The sequence below is a fragment of the Carassius auratus genome, chromosome 12 (assembly GCF_003368295.1).
Source record: "Carassius auratus strain Wakin chromosome 12, ASM336829v1, whole genome shotgun sequence".
NCBI classification, from domain to species: domain Eukaryota; kingdom Metazoa; phylum Chordata; class Actinopteri; order Cypriniformes; family Cyprinidae; genus Carassius; species Carassius auratus.
In genome coordinates, this window is record NC_039254.1 from 7,741,213 (window position 1) to 7,761,054 (window position 19,842).

General features: G+C 37.2%; 1 protein-coding gene and 1 pseudogene across 3 annotated transcripts; both read right to left on the reverse strand.

Annotated features, from left to right (window-relative positions):
• Positions 1-293: 293 nt before the first annotated feature.
• Positions 294-6,807, reverse strand: LOC113112169 (MBT domain-containing protein 1-like; annotated as a pseudogene).
• A 987-nt stretch (positions 6,808-7,794) lies between these two features.
• LOC113111673 (tudor and KH domain-containing protein) lies at positions 7,795-19,198 on the reverse strand. 3 transcript variants are annotated; one of them, XM_026276646.1, is made up of 15 exons: positions 19,077-19,198; positions 16,928-17,085; positions 16,676-16,767; positions 15,831-16,023; positions 15,561-15,700; positions 15,177-15,483; positions 14,251-14,417; positions 13,991-14,166; positions 13,769-13,833; positions 13,532-13,683; positions 11,442-11,555; positions 11,306-11,360; positions 9,210-10,208; positions 8,507-8,595; positions 7,795-8,385 (listed from the first exon to the last, which is right to left on the reverse strand). In XM_026276646.1, exons 2-14 carry the CDS (start codon positions 17,052-17,054, stop codon positions 8,540-8,542), a joined length of 2,643 nt encoding a protein of 880 aa, XP_026132431.1. In that variant the 5' UTR covers positions 17,055-17,085; positions 19,077-19,198; the 3' UTR covers positions 7,795-8,385; positions 8,507-8,539. The 3 variants fall into 3 exon arrangements, with proteins under 3 accessions (XP_026132431.1, XP_026132432.1, XP_026132433.1); XM_026276647.1 differs by lacking the exon at positions 9,210-10,208; XM_026276648.1 differs by lacking the exons at positions 9,210-10,208; positions 19,077-19,198 and adding an exon at positions 17,747-17,826.
• Positions 19,199-19,842: the final 644 nt, after the last annotated feature.

Genomic DNA, 19,842 nt, shown 5'->3' on the forward strand with positions numbered 1-19,842 from the left:
TTTCTACATGACAGAAGGTGATTGTGTTCAGAAACTGAAAGCCCTGAGAAAAGACAATGTGGAACCCAACATGACTCCAAATCCCTACCAAAACATTGCTCAGATTCCGTCACCCTGAGGGAGCGTACTTTCTCACCCGGGTATAAGGATGAGGGGTACAGTTGTCTGTGATTATCCATGACCCTTCTAAATCGTGACAACTGGTACCGGACTATCAAACAGAACCAGACCAGACCCAAAGCTGAGGAAAACCCAGAAGAAACGGCTCCTGGACCAATTTTTGCACCCAAAAATCAGTGTTCCGTTAGAGGGAGAAAGCAGATGACAGATAGAAAAAGATTGCACTCACTTTTCTTTTGTCCTTTATACTGTGCAGTCTTCTTTTTCTGTTTCGAGACATTTGGCGGTGCTTCTCTTGTGGCTGAGAAGGAAAGGGACAAGCTATTATTCTATGCAAACAATCATTAAAGGAATAGTTCACACAAAATTTTAATTCTGTCATGAATTACTCTCACTCTTATTCTAAAAATACCTTCGTTCACCTTTGGAACCCAAATTAAGATATTTTTGATTAAATAATAAATACATAAAGCTTATTTTTTAAGTTAACATATGTTATCTTATTGTTCCAAATATATTAAATATATAATATATTATAGATATAATCAAAATGATTAGCCTATTATTCATACTTTGCATAGTACATAAGTCATGTGTCTCATGCTATCCTTTATGTGAACTGTTAAAAGGACACTTGACTGATTGGATCTGACAAAAAGAAAAGGTTTGGTCATCTGCAGTAATTACTCATTTTACCTAACTGCACTACTCAAATAAATTACAATTACGATGGCCCAAGTTTATTCAGTAACTTTCATTCTAACGTGTCTGTATACTAATGCTGGTATACAGAGGTCAGCCAATAACAGAAGTCATTTACATAGCAATGGCTATTTGCCCTAAGTGTAAATAGCGATGGAGTCTATTTACACAACGTGCAAATAACAATTAGATGCTATTTACACCAAGTGAAAATAGCATATTTCTTAGGGATAGATGCTATTTACACCAAGTGCAAATAGTGATGGATGCAATTTACACTAAGTGAAAATAGCAGTATTTTTAACAAATATAATATTTACATTAAGTGCAGATAGTGATAAAATCTATTTGCACCAAGTTAAAATAGAATTTTTTTTTAGGATTTTTTCCTATTTATACTACTTATTGCAAATAGTGGCAATTATCTAAACTTCAGTATTATAGTATATTATAAAACAGAATGCAGTAATAACGTATTGAGTGTAAATTATAATTTTAATTCAAATTATTAAATGAATGCCACATTACTGGGACAATAAATCCCTCCCTAACACTACCTGACACTTTATTTTTCCATATGTTTCCTTCATTTATATTGAAAATAAATGCCTTTCCGATGTGATAGGAGATTTGAAAAGGAAGAAAGAAAAATTTCTGTCAAAGAAGGATTTGAACCCGGGTCGGTCACATAATTGGCTCTTTACCATCTACACTACTGAGGCTGACAACAGCCATCTTTTATATGTTAATTTGCCCTATAACATGTTTGTGGGAGGAGCTGGTGTAAATAGACTCTGCCAACAAGGTGGGCTATTTGCACTTAGTGTAAATAGACACTCCATTTAAAAAAAAAACAAAAGAACTTAGAAGTTTAGAAGGCCATGAAGACTTTAAAATTATTTAATGGGAGAATAAACAGTGTTGCTAAGAAACCAGTTTGAACCTTCTAGAATCAGAATCTTCTGGACTGTTCACTCACTCTGCGTGGCAGGCGGCTGCAGCTGATAGCCAGTCAGTTGGCACCAGCCTACAGGGTAGAGATCTGGAGACTCGCAGTCCACCCACTGATCGTACTCATCCTCCCAGCCGTCAAAATGAATGCGCAGGAGTCTGTGGACGATCCTGGTTACTGTGGCGACACACACCAGACGCGGCTCCATCAGGTCCACTGCCTCCAGCTTCATCCCTGTACGGAAGCCGTGATTCGGTACTTCCTGAGAGCATGAAAGATCATCAGAGTTAATGCATGCATCCCAATGTGTAATTTAAGACAAAACACAATGCATATAATTTGACAAATAAAAAGAGATCCTCACAGTCTATGCATGAAAACTTACTTTGTTAAAGAGCTTCACAGGGGCTGCAATTGAACCCATTTCTCTGAGGTAGTCAAACCATTTGAAAGGGAGTTTGGTGTACCCTGTGAAGCAGTTTCAGATTCATTAGCAAAAATGGCCAAATTTCATTGAGTGATGCAGTCAGATCAGATCAGATCACACTGCAGAAGTGAAAGGAAAAGCACCTCTTGGGGGTGTGAGCTCAATGTTGTTGATTTCACAGAAGCCCACTGGGAAGATGGATGGAGAGGTTGAATGGTAGCAGAACCAATCCGACCCATCAGCAGCCTCAGAACCATCAATCCCGATCATTAGGTACCCGTCTGCTAACACCTGAGAGAGATAATCAATTCAGAGTGATTTTTTGCCCAACTCGATGTTTGAGTCCAATAGAGAAAACTGTCAAAATGGCATTTTACCTTTCTTACAGTAGCAACACATATAGCAGAGAGATTTAGAGGGTCTATCGCCTCTAACTTCATTCCATCTTTAAACCATTCTCCACTCTGATCCACATCCTTGATCTATGGGTTCAAAAGATGACACATGAACGTGACTGTAAACACACAGCTGAATTTAAAAAAGCAATTACAAACATACCTTAAGAAACAACAGTGAGGGAGCATCCATCTGACCCTCTATTTTCTTTGTCAACTCTGCAGAGGGCAACGTTAGACACGTTTAGCTTCATAAAATGTTTTATTTTTTGCTGAATCAAATTTGAAAAGGTCCATCAAAAACCATTCAGACTCCCACACTGACCAGATCTTTTGAAACGGTGTCCAATGCTACGTGACCAGCCAATGGAGTGGATGAGTGGGCTGTACATGTGACACCAGAAATCATCAGTGCCGTCCTGGCTCTCCTCATACACCAGGCGCAAACGTCCACCAATCACCTGCTCCACCAGGGCTACACGAGTTCGACACAGGTGGGTCTTATCCACAACTTCCACACGCATCAGTTTCTTAAACGGGTACTGCATGTTCTCCTGAACCTTCGATTGAACATTTAAACAAATTGTTTTTACTCACAGATGGAAACTTTTACACTGCCATTCAAAGGCTGGGGTTTGTAACACTTGTAAAAAAAAAAAAATTGATAGAAGCTTCTTATGCTCACCAAGGCTGCATTTAATTGCTCAAAATTACATATATTGTTTAATTTTAAAACTATATTTAATTAATGTTTTATAGAAAGTGGTAAATTTTTTAAAAGTCAATAAAAATGTTAAAAAGAATTTATTTGAAAAATAAATTTTGTAACATTGCGTTTACTATCAATTTAATGCATCCCTGCTGAATCAAAGTATTACATTTTTTTTGGAATTTTTGTTTTTAATTGAATATTAATAATATTATTTATTATGCCTTTATAGACAATTAAAAGTAATACTGGATGCTACTCTCAAAGAGTTAAACAACAGAAGAAAAAAAAAACAGATGTAAAAAAGTAAACAAGAATGTTTACACAATTTTTTTATTTATTGCACTTTATCTCAGTGACAAACAATGAGGTGCAAGTAAACGTAGTTATCGATGTCTGCTTCCTGTGTTACAATAAATCAGTCTGACACCTGACTGCTTTGTGATCTTCGCATCAGGAAGATCTTGCTGCACTGGTTTTTCCAGTCTCTCGCTACTGAAGAACAGATTCATGATCACTGCTTGGATAGAGTATCTTACCTTTGTGGCGAAATCTGGTGGAAGTGTTTTGGCTCCAGTGAGTCGTTTCACAAGAAACGCTTTCCAGTTAGAATACTTATGGTGGATGGCTATGAAAACAAATGATATATATACATAAACAAATATATTTAAAAAAAATTATAATTACTTCTATTCAGCAATGGCAACTTCACACTACCTTAACTGCAAAGAAACCAGCTTATTACATCGTTTAGAATGGCTTAATGTTTTACATACATTTGGGAGGCACCAGAGGCTTTCCACTAGAAGCACACCATCCAACAGGGTGGACCTCTGGGATACACAGATTACACCAGAAGTCTTTGCTTGAGTCATTATCATAACCCTCATAGCGCAGAAGAGCTTTAAATCCTAAGAAATTATGAAAATAAATAATGTATCATACCTTTTCCAGTTATTATACTTGAAATATTATTAACAGAAAAAGCCTAGGCAGTCATTAAACTACATTACCTGCCAGTTTGACTATCCCTGCTACCCAGTAAACTTTTGTGGAGAGGTTTGTGTCAGAATTGAGGACCTCCACCCTCACTCCCTCTGCTATGTCACCCAGCACAGACCCATGGGCACCTGAAGAAGGATCAAGTTAAAAACAGTCAAAACATTAAACACAAAACAATGTTCGTTCAATCTCTGCCTGTACTCACATGTTTGAAACAGCTGACTGGTGCCCCAACAAGATTATTGCTACAAATGTACTGGCCCCAGTCAAATCCTTCAACAGGAACCACTACATGAGCAAAAGAACAAATAATGCTGCGTTTAAGTAATGCGACTGCTACAACCGATTATTAATCAATTAGGAATACAATAACATAATGACACTTTAAACCTGGATATTTACCTGATTTTGATTTAGCTTGGTTCTGTTGATTTGCTTGATACTGTGCGTAAGCTGCCAACTTTGCCATTAATGGCTGTTTCTGTAAGACTTTTGCCTTTTTCGTAGGTGGTTTACCCTTGATGGGACAAAAGAAGAATACATTTTACGAACAACAATACAGGTAGTGTTTTGATTAGGAGTGCTTCTTAAGTATATGAGTAGTTACCTGAAGTCTTGCCAGTATACTGGCCTTTTTAGAATTGGAGGAATAGCTTCTAGAGCAGGACACACTGCAGAATCTCTTTGTTTTAGAGTAGAAAGCATCTCGTACACCAACCATACCACACATCTCACAGGTTGCTGCATCAAGGAGGAAAAAATAAAACAAATAAATAAGTCATATATATATATATATATATAAATTCACACTATTGAACTAATGATGCACTGAAATTTCTGCCAAAACTGGTCTGTTCTGGAGGGCTAAATTAGTTGTATAAAACGGTGACGTTCAATTTGCATTTTTTTACAAATCAGAAATTATATTGTAACCATGAACGATTTCCAAAAACAGAAAGTTGACTTGAAAATATAATACTTTCTATTTATTTCCAGGGCTGAATGGAAAACAAAACCAATTTTTGTGTGTAATCAAAACTTTTGGACCCTACTATATATGCAAATTACTAACCCATGCCTGCTTTTCCATCAGGATAGGTGTACACCTGGCCGTTGTTTTTGATGATTGGCAGGCTGGCTGGGATGCTGGGGACTTCATCCTCACTGTCCTCTGAGCTGGAGCTGCTACTGCTGTCTTCACTGCAGCTGTCATACCCGTCAAACATCCCAAAAGAATCTCTTCTCTTCCGCTCTGAGCGGGGAGTGTGCTCAGCCTACGCCAAGAGGCGAGAGGAGTGAAAAATGTGGAGGCAAAAAAAAAAGTGTGAGTAGAATGAACGTCAAATAATGGAAGAGCAAAGAAAGACGAGGATTAAAGCTAGCTTATATACCACTAATACTTCAATAAATGATTACCTTTGACATAATACAGCATGATTAATATTACCATCAGTGATAACCATAATCTTTATATTAATTCATCAACGCTTTAATGAGTTGGGAATTAGGAAGCAGACTACGTCACATGCATAAAATTTAAGGTTCTCATGGGTCACAAAAAGCAAATATAGTGTTAAAAGGGTCAATATCATCAGCACTCAATATCCCCACAGCACATTTCAAGACAGGAGACAGTCAAAGCAAAAGAATCTCAATTAATATTTCCATATGGCATCTGGTGTATTTTCCAGTTCTACATATTTATATTTTTCACAATTTAAGCACTAGACTGGTGCAACAGATACGGATTTGTCCAAACCACTGTGACCTGATTTCAGAAGGAATTTCAGACCCTTTTCTTCATCTGAACGCATGCCATTCCCATTACCACCTACTAAAATACAATTTTACTAAAAATCTACACATTTTATATCTCCATAACCCACCATGAAGTGATTTTTAGGTCATATCACACCACAAACATGCATATTTGTTGTGCCTCAAAACCTAGTGAGCTTTCTACATACACACACGTTTCATGAAAACGGGCTTAACGCGTTTATGATCCCCAAAAATACTGTCTACTGACTATTTTTGAGACACAAACAGAAACACAAAGATTTACACATACATGGGCCTGCGGGTATATTTCACCTACACAAAACACATACATGATTAATGGTATTTACACCATTTAGTGGGACAACTAGCTTGAATAAGCTGTTACATACCATAGAGAGTATTACGAGTTATTTGAATGAGGTAAATTTTGCAGTTTGTGTGACGAGCAGGATCTGTTTCTGACAACCAAACAAAGAGCACGGCTAACACTGCTAACCGCTAACTGCGCTAAATCAAGGAAGCGGTCTCAAATAAACTCTTTCTTACCATATCCCTTGGGTTTTCCATTAGCCCTTCATGCAAGTCGGTACCTTATGTTCGTTGTGGTATGGTCCAAGGGCCCCCCTGGGGAAGGGCCAGGATTGAAATTATTTTACTCTAAAGAAAAAAAAATAACTCCAGTTGATTATCAACAATTGTCATGGCTCAAGTGCGCGTGCGCATGGATACAATGATTGACATGGACATTAGCCAATCACGGATCACCTGGTCTGCATCTTTTACACCATATAAGGAAAAAGGAAATTTGCAATCTTTTCAGGTGTGCTGTTGTAGCCCTATTATAATGTAAATAATAAATAAAATAACAAAATAAAAAAATTATAAACCGTATGCCATTTTATACCTTTACAAATCTGTTAGCCTACGTTTGAGTCGTAGGAGTTTTGGGCAGAAACATGTTTTTAAATATTAGTTTTTAGCAGGCTAAAATAAATTCTGACATTTATGTAATAATTACTATAAAATTGTGAAATCACACAAATAGATTTCAAATGGATTTGAATTCAGCCGCTGAGGTTGATGATCAACATTTTCTGAAGGTTAAGAATTTAATTTCTACAATCATTTATTGAAAAAGGGGAAAAAGGGACTCTTATATTTCAGAAAATAACTTAAGTTTTTTATCGTATATATTTTTATTTTACAACAGAGACACAAACAAAATATTTACAACTTATTTACAGTAATCTTCTATTGATGAACTGGCTCATATTTACATCAAAATGTATTGTTTCTCTTAACCTAACTACACTTCATAACATTAATACTTTTATTTTACTCTAAAGCAGCATATAATTGTTGATCATCTTGTTGATCAAAATTGTCAATAATCTTGCATATAGTGGACTGCTTTATTTTATAGATTAAGCATTAAATTTTTCCATTTAATTATTTGCTTCTCACAATTGCATTGTTTAGACTATGCTTTCTTAAAATATAATAGAAGAGATATCTTGATCCATTTATGTTTTTCATCATTGCTGTTAGCTCCTGGTTATTTAAATTACTTTCACCTAACATCTTGCATATTTTATAACAACCTTAGAATTATTCTATCATTTAAAAAAATAAATGTGCGCATTTATTACATCCACTTTCTCCACAGAACAATGATCCAAAACCCATCACAGGACTGCGTTTACTCTGCTTGCTCAAAACCCAGAATGGGGTATAATAATACTCTTTATTTGATTTTATACACATACATACTGCAGCATTCAATGTAATAAAACTCAATTCACAACATAAATATTTTTTGACAGAAAATGAGAAACAGTTCAAACAGTACAACAAAAAAAATAAAAAATAACCCATCGACATAAACTGAACCATCATATCACTGGAAAACACAAAACAAAGAAACTTTGGTGCTACACTGCAACAATAAGGTTCCTAACCAACTCAATCATGAGTTCCCTGAGCTCTGCTCTTCAACTGTCTTTCATCTGTTCTTCAGACGATCAATAAAATGCAAAGAATGACTGATGTAACCTATTATACATAAAGGAGTTGAACACAATGACAACAAGTGTAAACAGTATAAAAATTAACCATCAAATGTCTTCCAGATGTCTCAAAATGTTCAGACAAGATATGAACTGTGGAAACCATTCCTTATATGAGAGAACTTATGCAGTAAATACAGGCGGTCTGAGCAGGGGGCATAGTCAAGTAAGGCTCTTTCTCGGAGACCGGAATCATGTGCAGAATGCTAAATGAGGATAACAACTGGTCTCTGGGGAGGAGAGGACAATAAAGACAGAGTGACATCATTAAATCAATTATCTGGTCTTAAATGGGATATTATATACATGAGCATCGAAACAATATATGGGATTATACTGATGTTTGCTTACCAGTATCAAGGCATACATGTCTTTGGTCTTTTGTCAGTTGAATTCCTCATCAATGGTGTCATCCACACTTCCAGAAATTGAGGCAACTTCTGAAAAATGAAAAAACTGATATATGTACACATCTCATAAAGGAGATCATTTTAATGTGCTGCCCACTTTATGAAAATGACAAATTTGCCTTTACATAAACAAAAACCAAAACCTAGGGGAAAAATTAATGAAATGCTGTTGATAAAAATAATTGTTTGCTAAAATCAATACTTTTCATTAATCGAAAAGCTAAAATAAAAATTAGATAAAATATAAAATTAAAAAAAAAAATCTGACATTGAATGAAACTTGAGATAGAGATAAGACAAGTAATAAGAAGCAAAATCAAAACGATAGGAGGAAATGAGGAGGGAAAAAAAAAAAAAAAAAAAAAACTATAAGAGCATTTTTTTTTTTTAAAGATGTGAATGTTGTGCATGGGTGAAGCTAGTCTAATAGTTAAAAGGTTCCAGAATTTATTAATTATATGAATTTACTTCACCTTAAATGAGCACCAGTAATAAAAAGGCAAGCAGCTCTCCTTAATGCTCAAAACCACGTGTAAAGTATAAAAATGCAGCAAGGTGTATTAAAGCCCTTTAGTGAAAACCAGTCACATCCCACAGTGATTCAATGTGCTCCAGTGTTAAGTTACAGTATATAGAAGTTACACCTCTTGTTGAATTGTCTTCACCACCGTTGCACTTTTCAGTTCTGAAATCCATCTTCTTTAGTCCCTCAAGATCTTTTCCTCTTTCTTCAGTTGCACTTCCTGCTTCATTATGCAGCATTTCTTCACTCAAGCTTGACGTCTGGCATTTCACATCACTTTTTAGTGGGTGTGGTTCATCTAAATTTCCCACTGTAAAGGGCTCATGTTTATACTCTTCAGAAGTGTTACTTGAGTTGCTTTCACAGCTGCTACTGTCACTCAGCGTGATGACCTCTGGATTTGCACATGGATGAGTCTGATTAGCTGGTCTGAGTGACATTCCAGCATCTGATGAATCTGAACTCAGCTCGATCACAGAGCCCGAGGAAGCAGTGGTCCCATCACAAGATTCTGTCAAATAAGACGAAGACGTAGTGGAAGACTGAGGCATGGTGGTGCTGAGAGACAATTCAGAGGAGTCTCTAGAGGAACTGAGGTAATACCACACTCCTCTGATGCCGCCACTGCTCGCAGTATTTTCACTGAAACTGTCCACCGCGCAAGAGGAGCCCGTCTGATCTGATACAGACGATGAGGTCTTATTCTTCATGTTGTAACAGTGAGTCCCAAGGAAAACGTCATCATTAAGAGTGAAGGAATCCAGCGTAGATGTCACAGCCTCCACACAGGATGGAGATTGAAATGAAGATGAGATTTCCTGCACTGATGGCTCGTGTAATGGTGATGCAGGGGTTAAGTTATTCGATTGGATTGGTGGGTCTAGCGCGGAGGAAGATGACTCAAGTATTTGGCTGACCAGATCACTCAGGTTCTGAGATGGAGTGGAGTGGATTAAGGAAGAGGAAGACATGAGTCCAAAACACAAGCTCTGGTCCACGTCGGCTCGCTCCATCTCTAAAGAGCTTGTGAAAGATGAAGACCATTCCATCTGCCTGCATACCCATGGATATTCTGAACCTCCGAATACGTCCCCCCGAGGACTGGTTAAACTCTGCTGAACTGAAAAACTGCTTTTCAAACGTTTGGGGTTGGTAAGATTGTGTATTAATAAAAAAATAAAAATAAAAACCCATTTAAAAAAAAAATTACAGTTAAATAATTTTTATAGCAAAACTGAATTCAATTAATAAAAAAAGTTTGAAGAAGTGCATTTATTTGAAACATTTTGTAACAAAATAAATGATTTTTTTTCTTTTATTGTCATTTTAAAAAGTACTGGTTGTAGGACCTGCCACAAGAGGGCACACTATCAAAACAATAACAAATCGCGTAGTTTGATGATGCTAAGGCGCATGTAATGATGGGATTTGTCATCTTCTACCCAACCGCTGACGGCCATCAATCAGACGGAAAAATAAATCATGGATTTAACGCAAGTTCAACAATTTGCGCGAGTAGATGACATACAAAGTCAATGCAAAGATGCGATCAGACTATGGATCAGACGCATACTCGCGCGGGGCTAGAGACGCGATGCCCCGCGTTTTGAGTCTATGCCCCAAAATACTAATCTTGTTGATCGTTATAATAGCATACGTTTTCTGTAAATATAGGAATCAAAACAACACACCTGTAGAGTAAAACAAGCGAGATCAGAATCTCTTTCTAGTTTAAGTTTGTGGCGAAGCTACTTCCACATTTGTCCACGACACTGTTGTCATGTGGTTTCTACGTCAGTTAAGGCGGTAACAAAGGGTAACTAATGTCATTGACAGGCGACTGCACTGCCCCGTGTCACTGTTTAGAATGGTTATTTTCTCATGATTTACAAGTAGTTGAAAACATTAGAGACATTGTTAGTATCAGCTGACAAAATATATAAACACTGGCCCAGTGGTTTTTGGATATTTTACTGCAAATCTTACAAATTGTACCTTTAAATCAATTTAAAATGTATCCTTGCCAAATAAAAATGTAAAATAAAAATATTACTAACCCCAAGGTATTGAACAGCAGTGTATGTAGCAGAATGCAAGCATGTACTGATGCATACAGATTTTAAAGACAGTTTTTTTTAATTATAAATTGCATGAACAATGAAGCTGCCCATGGAAGTTTAAGTGTATCAATTCAATTCTTAATTTCAGAAAACGTACCTGATAAACTGATGCAGGACATACTGAGTTCTGATGTTGCTCCAGTCATGTCGTCCTGCAAAAAACATAAGCATTGATTCTCTCAGTGCTGCTTCCACCTGCAATACACTGTAAACACAATCCATATGCATCTTACCAGCATCTTCTGCAGTGATCTGTTCTCATCCCAGTCTCCCCTCATCCCAGTCCCTTCATCCTCACAGCTCACAGCATGACCGAGACGAATCAACTCTTTACCGAGATCCAGAGCCTGAGACAGAGATCCCAGACCACAGAGGATTAAAACAAAGTTTCACAATTTCAGGAAGAGTGTTGTCTGTCAGTGCCAACCTAACAGAAGAATATACAGTATTGTTCAAAATAATAGCAGTACAATGTGACTAACCAGAATAATCAAGGTTTTTAGTATATTTTTTATTGCTACGTGGCAAACAAGTTACCAGTAGGTTCAGTAGATTGTCAGAAAACAAACAAGACCCAGCATTCATGATATGCACGCTCTTAAAGCTGTGCAATTGGGCAATTAGTTGAAAGGGGTGTGTTCAAAAAAATAGCAGTGTCTACCTTTGACTGTACAAACTCAAAACTATTTTGTACAAACATTTTTTTTCTGGGATTTAGCAATCCTGTGAATCACTAAACTAATATTTAGTTGTATGACCACAGTTTTATAAAACTGCTTGACATCTGTGTGGCATGGAGTCAACCAACTTGTGGCACCTCTCAGCTGTTATTCCACTCCATGATTCTTTAACAACATTCCACAATTCATTCACATTTCTTGGTTTTGCTTCAGAAACAGCATTTTTGAAATCACCCCACAAGTTCTCAAATGGATTAAGGTCTGGAGATTGGGCTGGCCACTCCATAACATTAATTTTGTTGGTTTGGAACCAAGACTTTGCCCGTTTACTAGTGTGTTTTGGGTCATTGTCTTGTTGAAACAACCATTTCAAGGGCATGTCCTCTTCAGCATAGGGCAACATGACCTCTTCAAGTATTTTAACATATGCAAACTGATCCATGATCCCTGGTATGCGATAAATAGGCCCAACACCATAGTAGGAGAAACATGCCCATATCATGATGCTTGCACCTCCATGCTTCACTGTCTTCACTGTGTACTGTGGCTTGAATTCAGAGTTTGGGGGTCGTCTCGCAAACTGCCTGTGGCCCTTGGACCCAAAAAGAACAATTTTACTCTCATCAGTCCACAAAATGTTCCTCCATTTCTCTTTAGGCCAGTTGATGTGTTCTTTGGCAAATTGTAACCTCTTCTGCACATGCCTTTTTTTTAACAGAGGGACTTTGCGGGGGATTCTTGAAAATAGATTAGCTTCACACAGACGTCTTCTAACTGTCACAGTACTTACAGGTAACTCCAGACTGTCTTTGATCATCCTGGAGGTGATCATTGGCTGAGCCTTTGCCATTCTGGTTATTCTTCTATCCATTTTGATGGTTGTCTTCCGTTTTCTTCCACGTCTCTCTGGTTTTGCTCTCCATTTTAAGGCATTGGAGATCATTTTAGCTGAACAGCCTATCATTTTTTGCACCTCTTTATAGGTTTTCCCCTCTCTAATCAACTTTTTAATCAAAGTACGCTGTTCTTCTGAACAATGTCTTGAACGACCCATTTTCCTCAGCCTTTCCTTTCCTTTCAAATGCATGTTCAACAAGTGTTGGCTTCATCCTTAAATAGGGGCCACCTGATTCACACCTGTTTCTTCACAAAATTGATGACCTCAGTGATTGAATGCCACACTGCTATTTTTTTGAACACACCCCTTTCAACTAATTCAACTAATTGCCCAATTGCACAGCCTTAAGAGCGTGCATATCATGAATGCTGGGTCTCATTTGTTTTCTGAGAATCTACTGAACCTACTGGTAACTTGTTTGCCACGTAGCAATAAAAAAAATATACGAAAAACCTTGATTATTCTGGTTAGTCACATTGTACTGCTATTATTTTGAACAATACTGTAAATAATACCAAAACACTGTTTCAGAAGTATGAGTTGTGAATTCCTGTACCTCAAACAGTACAACATGGTGCTAAAAACACCTAAGGCCATGGGTTTGATACCCTGAGAATTAACTGATAAAATAGTCACCTAATTACAAAATTTAAATGTAATATATTATAATATAAAATACTCCAGCCAGTTTAAAGTGCCTTTCAACATTAGAATTTATGCCACAGCTGTGATGTTGACCTCTAACCTTTCCCTGGCTGTTGTCATAGAGTTTAACGTTGGGCCAGGATGAGATCTCAGAATGAGAGTAACTGTACAATTTGGCCAGTAAAGGTTTCCATTCAGCACAGTATGTCATGCGCTCAAAGTCATCCAGGGCTGCCTCCGTCCAAACCTCTCCTAAAAAACAAAGTACCAAAAGAATTTTTTTTTTTATTTCACTCTGTGGATAACACCTAAATTTCACCTGAAGAGCACCCTTTACCTGCGGGACGAACCCCTGCTAAACTGCACTCAATGGCTTGAAAGGGCAGGCTCAGGAAGTCACTTCTAAACACCACAAAATAACACACACCATCAGAAAGAGTACTGTATACACACCACTCCCAAAATGCATCTGCGGTTATTCATAGAAGGTAAAACACAATAATCAAGAGCCCAGTAAGCAGATAAATAGCTGATTCTGCGTTCTCCATCTCTTATTTACCTCATGCTTCGTAAATGTTCCCGTGGAAGCTCCCCATTGTCTCCAAAGTCCACGTAATACAAATCCACCAGGCCAGAGCCCAGAATTCCCAACACTCGAGCACGATTCCACGTGCCATGGTCCCTGTATGGAGCAGCCACTATATCTCCAACAATAATGGTTTCCACTCTGTGCTCCTGTGGTAGATGTATGATATAGTAGAAAATCACTCATTTCTCAGGGTCATGGATCCTACATCAAGTGGGGTCAGGCAAACTTACTTGTGAGGTATCGCTGTTGAAGAAACGGCTCATTTCGGCCGTCAGTTTATCCAGCTGTAGAGATCGTACCCCCAGAATCTGAATCCAAAAGTGTTGAGGATTCTCAGACGCAGACACATACACCTCCAGATGCTCATCGGGCTGGAAGCTCAGGTCTGGACTAGGAACTGGTAAGAAAAGACCAATTATTACTACTATAGGGGTCTAAATAGGATTCCTCAGTGGGGCTGAACAATTCAAGGAATGAGTATAGAGAAAAAAATAATAATAATAATTATATATATATATATATATATATATCTTATAAATGCAATTTTTCAAATACAAATTCAGAAAAGTTGTAAGTATTTAATATAAAAATATAATATTGCTCCAGGTTTTTAGGGCTGCACAATTTGGCCCCCCAAAAATCAAATTGATTATCTTAATACGAGGTTGATTATTAAATTAAATAGTTTTTAAAATACTACTATAATACCTTTATATTTATAATATTAATATAGCTATATAATTAATAAACTAATAATTATATACGAAGTAATAATAGAAATACTAATTTTGTACTGTTTAAAAAAAAAAAAAGCATTCAAATAATACAACCAAACAGTACAACTGTAAAATTACGAAACTCAATTTTCAAATTTTAAGCCATCAAGCTTCGACCCCTCTCCCCTTCTTTGACCCCTCTCCCCTTCTCTTTCAAAGCTTTTTATTTTAATTTTGATAAATGATTCCTTTTTCCTTAGTAAATAGAAGAAAAAAAATTAAGGAATGGGTATAAAAAAAAAAAAAAAAAAGGGTAAATGGTAAAAACCCAACATTAAATTCTAATAATAACTACAATAGTATCTTAATGAGGAAAAATTTCATTTTTGGCAATTCCTTTAATTCACTGGCCTTGTGAAGGTAGGACTGAAAAATCTTACTTTCAAATTTGGAGATCTCCAAAGGTGACACTGGAGAGAGAATCTCCTCCTCCTCTGATTTAAGGGAGTTTTCAGCGGTATCGCTGTTGTCTGTGAAGCCGTTGACCGTCACAGGCCCCTCTTGTTTCAGCTCAGTCAATGGGGAAGGGAAATCTTTTCCATTAAGCTTTAATAATTCATTCTCCAGTCCTTGAGCCTTGTTGAACTGCTCTGTTTCCGGCAGTTTCCTCTTCTGACGCAGCGCAGAAGCCTGACTTATTCGCTTTCGTACAGTTTCATTCTCTATGACCTTCTCCATGATCATTTCCTGGGAGGAAAAACCCATCAAACACTGGGTCTGACTCACTACATGGGTGCATAAAATCTGTGTGTGAAAAATCTCACTTTAGCACTTTGAATCTCCTTGCGTGTGCCAGTAATCGTGATCTTGCCCTTCTCCTCCAAGCTGTGTCCACGATCTTTGGAGCAGTTGACCCTGGCCCCTGAGACTCGGTTTATGAACTTCAAAGTCTCACCACCACGACCTGAAGCAAGCAACATTTCAAACATTTTACACAAGATTATACGTTGACAGAATGAAGCGAAACATAAATTCTCTAAAAAAAAAAACACACAACAACAGGCACTTTTACTTGAAGTAAACTGAACGCCAACCTATAATTCGTCCAAATGCCGTCTGAGGTACGTCGATGACATCGGTGATGACCTCACAGTCGGTGGCCAGTTTCTCCAGAGCACACTGCGCCACAAGAATCTGCTCCGGTGAGCCCTGAATCAGGAAATTCACCAGGCTCTGCTCTTCAGTGTTTGGCAGCACATTTATCTGGGCACCAGACTTCTGATTCACCTACACAAACGGGAGAGTTACAAATTGTATAGCTTTTTCATCAAATATGTTTTTTTGGTTTGTTTCTCTAGAATGTTTTAAACATCATAATTGTAAAATAATGTTTTGTAATCAAATTAAATCCTTTATATTCATATTAGTAGACACTTATCTAAAGCAACAAATGAGGAACACACTCATAGTATACACATATATACTTTATGTTCAAAAGTTTGGAGTAAATAAGATTTTTTCAAAAGAAATTACTTTTATTTAGCAAGAATGCATTAAATTGATCAAACGTGACAGTGAGACTATATTTTAAATAAAATACTTTTACTTTTTTTATTCAAAGAATCCTGAAAAAAAAAAAAAAGTTTCCAAATAAATAAACAAATAACCACCCCAACTCAGTATATTAGAATGATTCAAAGCTGCTGAGAAATCTGCTTTATCTCAATAAGATTATAGTTCAAAATATATTAAAAAGAAAGCTATTTTAAAATGAATAATTTCCCAAAATTACAACTGATTAAATAAACGCAGCATTGGTGAGCCTAAGAGATTCTTGCAAAAATATATTTTAAATCCTACAGGCCCCAAACTTTCAAACGGTATGTTGCATATACAGTATAGTTCTAGTACCATGCATTAATACAGAACAAACACTCACTAGGTCTAGAAAGGTGCTCTGATATCTTGCAATAGATCGGTACACGTCAAGGGGAACAGATATTCTGGACTCCTCTTTGCTCTGGCATTGCACTACAGAATTAAACAATGGAATAAAGAATAAATCAACACTATATCACTTTTATACTTCCAAAACAATATCATTGAGCATCCGTGAGTGGAACATGTATGGCACATGGCAATTTATCAAATCGTTTATCAAAACTCTAGCTTGCTAGAGTTCACAACTTACCACTGCTGCTTTGAATGTGACGGTAAACAAGGTATCCCACCGTGGCCCCCACAGAAAGGCCAGCAGCCAAAGCTACTTTCTTCCCAGAGCTCAGGCTCTTCCACGGTCCATCTTTCACCGCGGCCATCACTTGGGTCGGACCAACCGGTAAACTCCACCTAGAGATGCAGAATGAGCTGTAAGGTGCATGAACAGAGCAACACCCGAAAAGTCCTAGTCCGCACCATGTACGATTTTACATGGGCTTTCTTAGTAGCGCCATGCAACACGAATGAATGGTTGATGACAACGGCAAAGATGGGTCCTCTGGTTGTCTTTCAATCCCAGAACAACAGCTGCAGAACTTTAATCAAAAGTTACTACTGGAGCACTCATTTATGAGATTAGTTCTAGCTAGCCTAATTTCTTGATACCAAGTTGGCTAAATAAGGAGAACAAAGATCACATTTAACAAACACGACTCTATAATTGGATTTAGGACATCATACAGGCTGTGGAAACCTTTCTGGAACACATCAGAGCTTTCAAACATGACAATTAACACCAGTGTCATGGTTTTATTTAATGAGATTTTAAAGTTCAAGCACACAGCAAAGCAGAGGACTGGACAAAGCTGCAATAATGACATTTTTGTCTTCTAATCTCCCTGACCCAATGAAACCTCAAAATCAAATGATTTGCATTTGCAGGAGGTATTTCTGCAAAAACTGCATCAGCTGAAGGATAAAGCAGAGCTTCAGCACAGTATTGATGCATTAAGCGGTTGAAGTCCATCTTGCAGACACACACAGGAGCAACACCATGCAGAATGATTCTCACTGTGAAAACAGGCCAGTGGGGCTGTAGCTCAGAAACACACGGGGTTGAGGGACATCCACGTCCATCTCGGACCTCAAACCTCCTGTGCTGCCTCTCTTCAGCAGGAGGAAGAGGCAAAAGAGTGAAATAGAAATTTAATACAAACACCAGCTGAAGACACCATCCCGTCAGGAGCTCCTCAACTGGGGAACTAATAAATAACCCTAACAAGCACATGCACCATTAATACACCAATTATTTTATTTGCTATAGAAATATAGCAAATTCATGTTGAAAGTCATTTCACATTTCATTTGAATCCAAATCATTGTTTCAATTGTAATATTGCAGGTTCACTAACTAAAATAAACCTAGACTTATTAGAACAAAAACTTACATTTTGAAAAGTTGACAACTAACCTTAAGTGACTAAAATCTGAAGAAGAAACGTTGACTGAAACCTTAAATGCAAACTGAAAATATAAACTATAAAAGGTCCTTTAAAAATGTAAACTAATGCTATATTATATGAACAATACTAAAATAACACTGCATGCAACCTAATCTGATGGATTTATGAGGTATTGTTTTGCATTTGAAAAGATGAACATCTGCTGCACATGTGGCAGAACAACCAAAAGTGTCGGTAGCCATATCAAATCATTAGACTAAAAGTTTCTTGAACAGCAAAAAAACGAATTTATTATGAAGAAAGTTTTTATAATCCACAAATATTCTTTGTCAAGTGGTTCTCTCATAATAACCATTTTTTTAACCAATTTAATCAGATTATCGATCAGCAAATTTGGGTGGATCAGCAGGATCATTAGCCATAGGCCAAACCAGATTTTATTTGAATGCAGGTCTGCTTCACTTTACTGCTTTCTCTCTGCAAACCTGAGCAAATATAAACAAGACTGCATTCACGTGCATCAGTAACATCTAACGTTACCTCTCCTAGGTTTTTTTTTTTTCCTCATTGAAGCTGTAGTTTGTATCACTGCACCGTTATCAGATACACATGAACATAAAAACAGGACCTGTTGTGCATTAAGATCATGCACGTGAATATGCGTGTGCAATTGTTAATGCAGCGTCTGTTAGCGCGTGATGGATGTCAAGTCACAGGGTGCGGTGCATTTCTCGCCTTCCCAAACAATCAATCCCGCGTTTTAAAGCCCTAAATTGTTTTAAAAACTTACATATATCAATAGGTTTGTTTGGCTGGGTCATGCCATTGAAACATATACAGCAAGCCGTTTGGGTTTTCAAACTGCATCTTCCTCGGACGCCTAATGCACAAACACCAGAACCAGATAAAGCACTAATACAGATATTCCGATATATTTACCTCTAAAACTGTATAAAATGTGAAGAAACCCAAGTAGAGAGAGTCCTTCAAATGATCTTATGACACCCTTCAGCGTGCTGCTGCTGATCCACCGGCGCTGGCGTGCTTGATTCTGTAGTACGCAGTCTTACGCACACTTAACCTTTCAACTGTGATTGGTCAACATCCCGCTTGTCAACCATTAGAACCAATCACAACCTCTTTAGGTGCACACAACCCCCCACTATTGGACGATTAAAGCAACACACTGTGGGCGTAATAATTTCTTACAATGTTGATGGCATAATCAAGTCTTGATTTGTTAAATCCAATCACGGAATGTGATTTTTGTGTTTATAAAATGTAATACGTAACAGACTGTGAAATATAAAATATCTGAACTATTTTAAAGAACATTAGTTTTGCCTATGTCTCTGAAATAAATATTGTGGATTATCATGGACTCGTGTTTTGGCCAGAAGCATTAGTTTAGTGTTAAAATGCTTTATTTATGGATTTATTTCTTACAAACATGCAGCTTTTAATTTCACAAGACGTTTACTTAAATCGTGTGGATTATGAAGTAATGTGTTTAACTCTCATTCTGATGACACCCGTTCACTCCAGATGATTGGTGATTGGTGAGCAGATGATGTAACGCTAAATTACTTCTTCAAATGTGATCCAATGAAGCAACAAGTTAATTTACATTTTTGATGGCCTGAATTTACATTTTTGGCAAATGATGGTTTGTGTGTTAACTATTCCTTCAAATATTGCAGTAGAC

Excerpts from the sequence above, each read along its gene's own strand:
- LOC113111673 (XM_026276646.1), bottom strand. The coding sequence starts at position 17,054 with ATGGCCGCGGTGAAAGATGGACCGTGGAAGAGCCTGAGCTCTGGGAAG. Across the intron at positions 14,418-15,176 it reads GGAGATCTCCAAATTTGAAA|TTCCTAGTCCAGACCTGAGC; the intron begins GTAAGATTTTTC and ends TTTTCTTACCAG. Across the intron at positions 13,834-13,990 it reads GAACATTTACGAAGCATGAG|AAGTGACTTCCTGAGCCTGC; the intron begins GTAAATAAGAGA and ends TGTGGTGTTTAG.